Source organism: Gekko japonicus, unplaced genomic scaffold, assembly GCF_001447785.1.
Source record: "Gekko japonicus isolate JY-2015 unplaced genomic scaffold, Gekko_japonicus_V1.1 scaffold1059, whole genome shotgun sequence".
In the NCBI taxonomy this organism is placed as follows: domain Eukaryota; kingdom Metazoa; phylum Chordata; class Lepidosauria; order Squamata; family Gekkonidae; genus Gekko; species Gekko japonicus.
In genome coordinates this window covers 602,244-613,420 of record NW_015159745.1, presented here as the reverse complement: position 1 = coordinate 613,420, position 11,177 = coordinate 602,244, and the positions used below count along the sequence as shown (strand labels likewise).

General features: G+C 44.0%; 1 protein-coding gene across 1 annotated transcript in view; it reads left to right on the top strand.

Annotated features, from left to right (window-relative positions):
• The window catches only part of QSOX2 (quiescin sulfhydryl oxidase 2), a 60,997-nt gene that overhangs the window by 17,355 nt on the left and 32,465 nt on the right, over positions 1-11,177 (top strand). The window contains exons 3-4 of the mRNA XM_015405456.1: positions 975-1,023; positions 2,662-2,767. Coding sequence (XP_015260942.1) covers positions 975-1,023; positions 2,662-2,767 — 155 coding nt within the window. The remainder of the gene's footprint in view (positions 1-974; positions 1,024-2,661; positions 2,768-11,177) is intronic.

Sequence of the window (11,177 nt, the reverse complement as noted above, 5' to 3'; positions counted from 1 at the left end):
ACACTAAGTTGACAGTTGAGATCGGAAGATATGCCATCTTTTAATATAAGTTGTATGATTTTATATTGATTGACAGTTTTAATGGAATTTTAATGTATTTTTGTATATGTTGTTAGCCGCCCTGAGCCTGCCGAATGGCGGGGAGGGCGGGATAGAAATGTAAATAAATTAAAAAAATAAACAGCTACTGTGCATTTCCTGATTTGCTGTCTTTGCATTATTTCTGCCCGCTAGTAGTACCAACCTCCAAGAGGGGCCTGGAGTTCTCCCAGAATCATAACTGATCTCCAGACTACAGAGATCCGTTCTCCTGGAGGAAACAGCAGCACTGGTAGACTCTGGCATTCTGCTAAGCTGCCCACCACAAACATTGCCTTCTTCAAGTACTTCCCCTTAGCTACTTATTCTTTGGTTCCTGCAGTTCCAGGCATCTTTCTTTCTTTTGCTTTTACACTTTACACTATTTCGATCATTAGCCAATAATCCTAGTGACACAGTAAAATAGCACCAACTGGGGGGGGGGGGGATTGGCACACACACACCCCCGCCATGCAAGCAGACTGAACCCAGCTTGCTGTGTTCCTGCTTTAACCATCTGTATGTATCTGCAACACATTTTGAAATCTTAGATTCTCATATCTTAGTCTTGTTCTCTTGCAACGATGAAACTTCCAGTAATGTCTCCAGGAGAGTTTGAAATCACACCATCATTCACTGTGATTTGTTTAAAATATGGTTTAAAGATTGCATGAGTTGTGTTGAAGAATTATGATTTTGCTCGTGGGTCTGTTCTAACTTTCCCTGTTTTCTTGGATCTGGGCAGCAGATACCAATTGACGATGACGCTGGAGATTGAGCAACAATATCGTTAGACTATTTGTAATGCAGGATAGTGTTCCCCTGAAGGTGCTTGGCTTTGTTATGAGCAGTGGTGGCTATTCTAATCAAAGCATCTCCTTTAATCCTTCTCACAGTACTTCAGAGCTTTTTCAACACAGTTCACGACTGGAGAAAACCAGCATGGTAAGACAATTGCTCGCTCTCTGTGTGTGTGTGCTTTCCCACAACATCCAGCACCTGGAGGGTCACACAGTGACCTTTGAACTGATGTACTAATTCTAAGAAATCAGGCTGGTTTCCAAGTAGAAAAATATTTTAAACTGTTTTAATTATGATCTAAATAGTAAACTCTGCTATCACCAGAGTTGGTCTAAGGCCTGAGCAACACAATATACCGTTGGGGTTGTCCTGGCCTGAGTCACATTCCTCAGAACCACAGAGCAGCCGTGGGGACGGTATTTCACCAAGCCCCACGAGGCCCAGTTTGGACTGTGAATGCAGTGCAGGAGGAGGGGCTGCGGCTCATCCCCTGCACTGTTTCCCTGACCCTAAATGTCTGGGAGGGCTTTTTGTCCTCTTGTGGGACTGCAGGGCATAAGGCAGCTTCCTGGGCCATTTGAGGGCAGGGAAACAGTGCAGGCTGCAGCCCCTTCTCCTTGTGCGCTGTGGTGCCGGTCCAAATACTGAGAAGCCTCCCCCAGCCACCATGTGTCTGCAGGAAATGCAAGCCAGGTTGGGAGAACTCCAGTACGACTGGTGTAGCAATGTATCATGTAGACATACTTAGAATCCCAACCAGCTCTCTACTGTTGGGTTTACTTCCCAGAACGTGTGAATAAGTATAAACTTATTGGCATTACGTTTTCTGTCTGTAGGTTCTGGGCTCTGGGAAAACCTCCCTGGGAATGCCTTAAACTGTCCCTGTATGCCCTTCTCCAGTATTCCTGCTTCAAGCTGTTAGGCAGCTGTCAAGTGATTTCAGTGATCACTTAACAGCCGACGGGTCCTTGAGCCATTCCAGGATGTGATGTGGATGGGCAAAGGCCCTGCCCATCCTGGGGAAAGCGCCACCAGTCCTCTTTGGTCTCGTTTTGTGTGTGAGCAGAGCAACAGGCAGCCAGTCGGCATCCCTGGAAGGGGTGGAGGAGCCCGGTGGGAGAGGGGGTGAGAGGAAGGGCTTGTATTGTGGCTCCAGAGTTATAGATTGGAGAGGTTCTCTCTCAGGTGACTTCACAAATCTCAGAGTCTGCCTTTTGAGTGAGGACAGGCAAAAATAGTAAAAGGTGGAAATAGAATCTTGCCCCCAGAGGAGTGGGCTGAAAGAAATCTTCTGCTAGGAGACTGTGGAATCTAATTTCTAGGGAAAACATGGCTGTTTGCACCCCTAAATGATCAACGGTATAAATAAATGGACCCAGCAAGACTGTGTTTCACCTGTAAATAGTTTCTATCCTCTTTTCTTAACCACCTTATTCTCCTGTCCCTGTGGGTAAATAAAAGTTACCTTTTTTGCATTTCCCTCAGAGGTGCTGGACTGAATTCATTCAGAAGCCACTTGGGTTAAAGTTGTCAGATAGAGGATTGGAGATAGTGATCACACTGGCCAAGATTTGCTTCAGGCTACTGCTGTTTCAACATCACTTAAGGCCCTGACCTTCACATACTCTCATTCCCCAATATATGCTACTCACTGTCTGATCCTAAGAAGTATGTGGGTGGATTGCTGCAGTTGCAAGCAATAGGTATCCTATGGGGCTATGAAAGTCTTAGGTCAAGAACCAGCCCATACATGTGTTATTTACTGGCTTCTTTTTGTACCAGGTTCAGATCGGGAACTTCAGATGGTCCGCCAGTCAATGATAGATTTTTTGCAGAACCATTCCCAGGAAACAAAACCACCTGCTTGTCCCCCTTTGGAGCCAATTGGGTAAGGTCTTGCTCGGAATAAGGGACTGGTGGGAGGGGATGTTTGTCAAGACGTTAACCATTTTTCTTTGCGCTCTTAATCCCCTCGCCCCCCCCTTTTAATTATTGTTTTTGAAAGGGGGGTCGGGTAACATGAAATATATGCAATACTTTCCTACAATTTTTATTTATTTAATAACAAGATCAAATGCATAATTTATAACATAGTTAACATAAAATTTTAGTATTTGGAGTATAGATGGAATTTCAAAGTATAAATAACTTAATTTTCTTCAAGGCAAATTGAAGTATATCCAATACTTGAGAAGGAGTTGCAAATTGCTGTGCCCTGTGCTACCAAAAGGCACATGTATCTTTAATTTTTGCATTCTGGAAAGTAAGAAAAGTAAAAGTTAAAAGGCTGAAAACAAAATTCTGTAGTAAACAATCCATATGAGACTTTCTTTCCAAATAGTATGCAGTGGCCAGAGTCTTCAGTTGATATTTTAGTTCCTAAGTCATTAGCAGAATCAAGAGTAGAAAATTTACCCTTTTTAGCAAAAAATTTAGTTCAGACCATGAGAATTCAGGCGACATGCAAGAAAATAGCTTCAGTGGGGGAAGTCATCCAGACTGGTTAGGTTACGCTGCCTCCTCTTGCTCCAGGCAGGGCTATGCAGATTTGTGTAGACTGTATTGGCTTAGAGTGCGGCTGACCCTCCAGTTTCAATAGCCCTGCCGCTCCAGCAGGACGCTTGAGCCTACCTCTGCTTTTCTTGGAGACTCTCGCCTTATATGGAACATGGAAAAGCCTTGAAGAAAGGCCCCATCTTTGGTCTTAAAAGAAGAAAAAAGAGACCTTTAAGACCAGCTTCTCCTGCCTGAGGTTCCAGGCACCAGAGACTGGCCAACGGCAGAAACATCTACAGTGCCACAAACTGCCCTCCGTGGGAGACCGTGGTGGCAGACCTCTCCCACCTGAGGATTCAGGCATCTGAGTCTGGCACGAGCCTCTGTCGGTGCTGCCAGACCCGAGGCTTTGGGTCGGTAATGCAGCCGGCCCCCAACTGCACTGGAAAAACCCAGCAGAGCTCTACTAGGTCCAACAACCATGAGGAGATCGCAGCATCTGGCCTGCCCCATACAGACTCGGAGGCTTCCGGGCCTACAGGGAGCAAGAGGACTGGTATGAGGACCCCCAAGGCGAACAAGGGGCTGATCCAAGTACGCGCAGCAGAGCAGCCCCCTTCCCCCAAGCCTTCTCTGAGGCCTTTCCCAGCATGGACTCGGCAGTTCAGGGAAATTCCAATAGGGTGGCTGCTCAGGGTTTTCCCCACACTTTTTCTGCCCTCCCTCTTTAGGCCTTTAGTCTGGCCTGGGCTTCCCCCAGCCCTGTGCGCATGCAACCAGGAATCATGTTGGCCTTTCCGTGGCTAAGGGTACCTGGCCAAGCAGTGGCCGTGGCTGATCTCACCGACAAGGACACTAGCACCGGCAACATCAGGAGCTTTTGAGAGCTAGTCAGAGAGATGTCCCCCCTTCTCTCACCACCCATGTCAGGCTTGGGTTCAGGGGTGGAGGGGCTCTTTTCAGCCACAGGATATATGACAGCAAGCTCTGATAAAGAGGAAGGGGAATTGTCAGAAAATTTCCCTAGGCCTTTCCTGTGGAAATTCTCCTAGGCCTTTCTGACTGGAACATCTCCAGAGGTTTTTTTTTTAAAGTGCCTTTGCCTTAACTACCAGTTGGATACAACAACAAAAAATCCTAGATCATCAGTTTAATCTAATTTAGATACTAGAGGATTTGAGAAACCATCCAAAGGGTCCTCAAAGTGTCCATATACAATTTTTTTGATTACGTACCAAAGGCAGAATGGACACTTTCTTGCAGGCATTCAGGAGCAGTTTTGTCTACGGCTGTGGCCAACGCATGTAACAATTCAGTGGATAAAAATATTAATCATAATGAGATGCTCCTAGGGGGACCCCTGAAGCAGCCTCCTCTCTGATGGTCTGAGCCACCTGCCATGCCCTCAGATTTTGGGCTGCTAACCAACTTCAAGACGGCAACACTGGCCCCTTGACACTTAAGAGATCTATCCTAAGGATTAAAAGGGCTGCAAAATCTGCAGCAGATGCATCCTAAGAGGTCATGCAGTTTGGTGCCAGAGCACAGGCCATCATATAGTGGTAAGAATGAACCTATGGCTAAATCACTGAAAGGTGGACCCCCTGTCTATTTTAAATTCATCAGCATTAAAAAAAAATTCAGAAACAAAAGGACTTTAGACGCTCCCGCACCTTTGGCTATATAGGTCTAGATTTCAACAGTCAGCTCCCTCCTAAGAAACAGGACAGGAACCAACAAAACAAAGCTCAACCTCCTGACTCTATGGTTGGGGGTCAGTTCCAGCAGTTTCCTCACTTTCATGCCTCCCCACTTCCCAAGACAGAACAAAGACACCCTTTCTTCTGTTGTGACCTATTCAAATTTAATGGACGTAGGGACAGTGGCACCAGTGCCCTTAGAACAGCATTTCTGACTTCCTGTTCCAGTACGGCGCACGATGCGTGGATCCTCGGGCTGTTCTGAGACCCCCGACCCCTTCTCACTTCTTTGGGAGCCCCCCCGGACGGGGGGAGCTCCGTCAGACTTCCCGCAGAGAGGTCCGATAGCAGGGGGCTTTGTTCTGGCCCCTCTCGCACTCAGCAAATGCGGTGGGGTGTCTGGTACTGCCCCGACGCGGGAGCATCTTGTGGGAGATCATGGACGCCATGATCTACTAGCAGCGACAACCGGCTTGTTTTTAAAGATTTTTGGATTTACAGCTTATGTATTCAGCACAACACAAGGAGGCTACTTATTCACGTATGAACAAGGAAAAATAGGCAAATTTGTATTTTAATACCCCCAGCAAATATTCTCAAGTATAAGAAAGTGGCCTAGAAGCAACTGGAAACGAGGTCTGAAGTGAAATGATGGGGGTAAGAGGAATTTTTGTCATGTTTGAACTGCTATTGCATGTTGGAAATAATAATTAGTGAACCGCTGAATTATAAACAAGGCAAAAAATGGTGAAAAACGGGAGTGGCAAAATGGAGCTGATTGAAGGTGATGAAGAGTTAGATCCAGAAACAAAATTTGAAACACTTACTATGTAACAATTTAGAAATTTTCTGATAAAAGAAATTACTCAAGCTGTTAAAGACTCTTGTAATAACGCAGTTGAAAAGTATTAAAGAGCAAAGCAAGATATAAATAAAAATGAAAACCAAATCCAAAATATGCAGAGTCTTGTGGAAGAAAGGGATGGTTGTTGGGAAAGAAAGAGTGAGGTTTTGAAAACCAGCCAGCATTCATGGAAGAAGGGACTCAAGAAATAGTTATGGATATAAGTCCTTGCTTAAAAGAAAACAAGCCCTACACCAGAAGAAATAGCAAGTCCATTAGGCAATCTCTTCAGGCACAAGGATGCCTGATTAGTGTGTTAAAAAATAATATTAATCATCTCACACCCTCCAGGGACATGGTCCACTTAGGGGCCAGGATTCAGATGAGGATAGCCGAAGGGTTTCTACCTACAAAGAAGCAGGAAAAATTGTTGGAAGGGGTGAAAGAAATCTGGCAGATGTCAGTGGACCTCATGCAGTGGTTGACAGTACTGGGACTGAGGATGTAGTCCACAGATCTGATTCCTTGGGCCTGCTTCCATGCCGGGCCTTTACAATGGACTCTTCTCCCTTCTCAGAAGGACACACACACACACACAAAGGGGAGCACAGATGTCAAGATACTGCTCCCCCCCCCCAAGAAGTCACTAAACTAGTGGGCTTCATGACCAAATCTGACAAGGGGATTTAGTTTCCTCCAGTCTCCCTACCTGATGGCAGTTATGGCCACTAGCAGCAGGGGCCGGGGAACACACTGCAAGGATCAGGTTGTCCAAGGCATATGGAGCCCGTTGGAAGATATGAATAGTAAGGACTGACTGGAACTTGGGGCTGTCAGACTAGCACTGCTTGCTTTCCGAATCCTATTGAGGAACAGGTATGTGCTAGGGTACAGTCAGTACTACGGCCAAGGCGCACAACAATTGGCAGGGAGGCACCAGATTGATGGTGCTCCTCCATGAGTCCAAAATTCTGTTCATTTGGGTGGTGGTGGGGGAAATGGTAGCTTTAAAAGTGGAACACCTTTACAGTCTTGCAAACTGCCAAGCCAACTGGCTGAGAAGGGAGGATTTAGATCCAGGAGAATGGAGTCTAAACAAAAAGATCTTCTAGTAAAATCACACTTTGTTTCAGGAGTCCTATCTTGGATCTTTTTACAACATCAAACTATAACCAAATTGTCAGATTTCTAATCAGTTTCTATGATTGCAGGGCAGAGGGCAAGGGCACATGCACTTGTTGAGGCAGTGGTCTGCTGTACACTTCCTTCAACCACACTGATCATCTGAGGCCTGAACAAAGTGTCAAAGGAGACAACGGAGGTGATTTTCATATCCTTTCTGGCACAGAAGTTTTTGGGTCTCAAAGCTAGTGAAGATGTCAGTGTCTTCACCGTGGAGTGATGGATTCTCCTTGTACAAGAATCCACTTGCCACCTGGACCCTAGTTGACTCTAGCTGACAGTTTAGGGAGTGTACTGGAGGATTTAGTAGGACTGGGCCTTCCAACTTAAGTAGTTGACAGGTGCAGTCCAGAATACCTGCTTCCAGTCATCTCTATAATCATATATGGCAGACATTCAAAAGTGGACCAGTACCAAAAAGCTGGATCCACTGAAACTTACTTACAAAGACATCATTCCCTTTCTACATGAAGGTTTGGCATCAGATTCTAAGACTGGATACCTTAAAAGACAGAGGGGCACTTTCCATGCTTTACCTGGCTTGCTCGCTTCAGCGGGTGGGCTGGGGAAGGCAGGGGGGGCTAGCTTGGGGGCAGCGGCTCTGTGGCATGACTGGGGGGGATTTAAACTTTAAACCTCAAGTTGCGCCGCAGAGGCCTTCCCTTCAGTGATAAGAAATCCCCCATTCAAGGGGGGGATTATTATACCCTATGGGTACAGTCCCCATAGGGTATAATTGAGCTGAATTATTTGGCTAGTCTGATAATTCCCGTACCCCCAGTATCATACCAATACTGGGTTTTGGGAATATCGGCAAATACCGAATTTTTTCAGGCTCGGTAGATCCGAACCTGAAAAATTCCGAATTCTTTTTGGTGCACACCCCTAGTCTCAAACCATGTATCTGAGAGACATATGAAGTGTGAAGCGTAGGACCTCCAAAGGACGTTACGGCCCACTACACCAGATCTGCAGCCACATAGCGACCTTTTCCACCAGTGTTCTAGTTGTAGAAATTGTTAGTGTCGCATCCTGGTCCACTTTTTATACCTGTGGGACTAGTTAAAATCAGTAGAACCATCATCTGGTAGAAAGGTGTGCAGAATAGTGGTAGAACAGATAAAAATAAGAATCAGGATCCCACCCAGGTTGTAGCTTGGGCATATAGCCAGCTTGGATGACTTCCCCCACAGAAGAAGAATGAAACATTGGAACTTACTTGAATATTTCTTCTCTTCAGTGGGGCGAAGTCATCCACATCCCCCCCTCCCAATCTAGTCATATGCAGAATCTGTTATGGAGCTGGGCTATACTGAGACTGGAGGGTTAGCCTCACTCTGAGCCAATGCAGTCTACACAAATTTGCATAGCCCTGCCTGGAGCGAGAGGAGGCGTGACCTAACCAGTTTGGATGACTTTGCCCCACTGAACAGAAGAAAACTTCAGGTAAGTTTCAATGTTTCATTTTGTAGCTTACGTATTAACCCTCTCTTGCCTGAATTCTTCCTTTCTTCCTCATATTCCCAGTTATGTTTGATGAACACCACTAAGACCTATAGGTTAAAGGAGTAGAGTAAATAAGAAATATAGGAATATTTGAATTTTGGAGAAAGAAAGAAATGCCCTCAAAAGAAGAGACTATAAATCAAATACTTGTGACTGCCGAAATGGATAAACTAACTTTAATTCTCAGAGGACAAGATGAAGCAAGCTTTGAAAACACAAGGGCAAGATTTTACAGTTGGTTAAAAGACTATAATAAATGAACGATATTGACATAACAATTCTATAAGAAGAAATAATAAAATGTATATCTAACTATAATGCAAAATATATTTCAAAATACATGGTGACTCAGGAAGATAATACTTTAAACAGTTATTGTATGAGGTAATACAGAAGTCAAATCAGATTTATATGAGTTATTGTATGAGGTAATATAGAAGTCAAGTCCAGATTTATATGAAACCCTGGATTGTATGTATCTATGTTTGTCTGTTTGTTTGTCTAATATAAAATTTTTAAAAAACTTAAAAAAAGGAATATTTGAATATTGAACTAAACTTTTATAAAACTGAAAACCCTAAACTGTTTAATAATATATTACACCTTATAGCATATTTTGGTGCCAAAATTATACACCTTTAAACAAAAAACATTCTTGAACATGAGATATATGTCTACAGATTTTAAGTAACACCTTGTGTTGAATTTGACACATTACGCAGAGAAAAAGATCACAGGAGGTCCCCTCCCCCAAGTGGTTCCCCAAATTTCCCATTTTTTCCTTCGGAAAAATAGGCTTTGGGGGGAAAAACATACCCTCCCTTTTTGTATCCTTTTCCTGAACCTTTTTCTGGACCTTCACATCTCTAATCCAGAATGTATTCTGTGAAATCATAATTATGGCAAATAAAGTAATTTAAAATCATAGTTTTCGGCCCCTTGTTTTTGTGTACCCTTACCCTAAACATAATGGAATGGCTAGCATTTGAACGATCACCGAAACCATATTTTGTTTAAACAAGGGCTTAATGGTCTCGAGATAGCAAGAGGAAGGTGGCAGGCTTAACCAGTATGGGAAATTACAGCTGTTTCTATGCAAATGCTCGAAGTGTCCGAGGTAAAATCGGGGAGTTGGAGTGCTTGGTGTCAGAGGGAAAAATAGACATTGTGGGTATTTCAGAAACTTGGTGGGATGAGGAAAATCAGCGGGATACGGTGATTCCCTGTTATATATTATATCGGAAGGATAGGGGGGGAAGGGTTGGAGGTGGGGTGGCTCTGTATGTCAGAGAGGGTATAAAGTCCAGAAAGATTGAGAGGCTAAGAGAATTGGATTCACTTCTTGAAGTTCTGTGGGTTGAAATAGGGGGGCCAAAAGGAAACTTAACACTGGGAGTTTGTTATCGCCCACCGGATCAAAAGATAGAGGAGGATTATAAAATGATGAATGAATTAAAGATAGCAGCTAGACAAAAACACTGTGTCGTAATAGGTGATTTTAACTACCCACACATTGATTGGGTCAATATGTGTTCTAGTCGAGAGAAAGAGATTGAGTTTCTAGACACTCTAAATGACTGTGCTATGGAGCAGATGGTCATGGAACCTACCAGGGGAGAGGCGATCCTTGATTTGGTCCTAAGTAACACTCAAGACCTGGTGAGAGATGTAAAAGTGATTGCACCGCTTGGGAACAGTGATCATAATGTTGTTGAGTTCAACATTTGTACAAATAGGGAATTGGCCAAAAAGACTCACACAACCATTTTTAACTTTAAAAGGGGTAATTTCTCTGATATGAGGGGACACGTGGGGAGGAAACTGAAAGGAAAAGTAGAAAGGGTCAAAACAATTGGGGAAGCTTGGGATCTATTTAAAACTACGATCCTAGAAGCTCAAAAAATATATATTCCGCAGGTTAGGAAAGGCACAAACAGGTATAAGAAAAAGCCTACATGGTTAACAAACAAAGTAATGGAAGCTGTAAAAGGTAAAAAGGATTCCTTTAAGCGGTGGAAAGCTAGTCACAGTGAGGCTGATAAAACAGAACACAGGCTATGGCAAATAAAATGCAAGTCTGTGGTCAGGCATGCAAAAAGGGAATATGAGGAGCATATAGCAAAAAATGTAAAGACCAACAATAAAACTTTCTTCAAATACATTAGAAGCAGGAAACCAGCCAGGGAGGCAGTGGGGCCCTTGGATGACCAAGGGGTAAAAGGAGTACTGAAGGATGATAGGGAAATGGCTGAGAAGCTAAATGCATTTTTTGCCTCCGTCTTCACTGTGGAAGATGAGAAGTGCTTGCCCACTCCAGAACCACTGATTTCAGGAGGGGTGTTGGAAGACCTGAGTCAGATTGAGGTGACGAGAGAGGAGGTCCTAAAACTGATAGACAACTTAAAAACTGATAAATCACCAGGCCCAGATGGCATACATCCGAGAGTTCTGAAAGAACTCAATTGTGAACTTGTGGATCTCCTGACAAAAATATGTAATCTCTCCTTAAAATCAGCCTCCATTCCTGAGGACTGGAAGGTAGCTAATGTCACTCCCATCTTTAAAAAGGG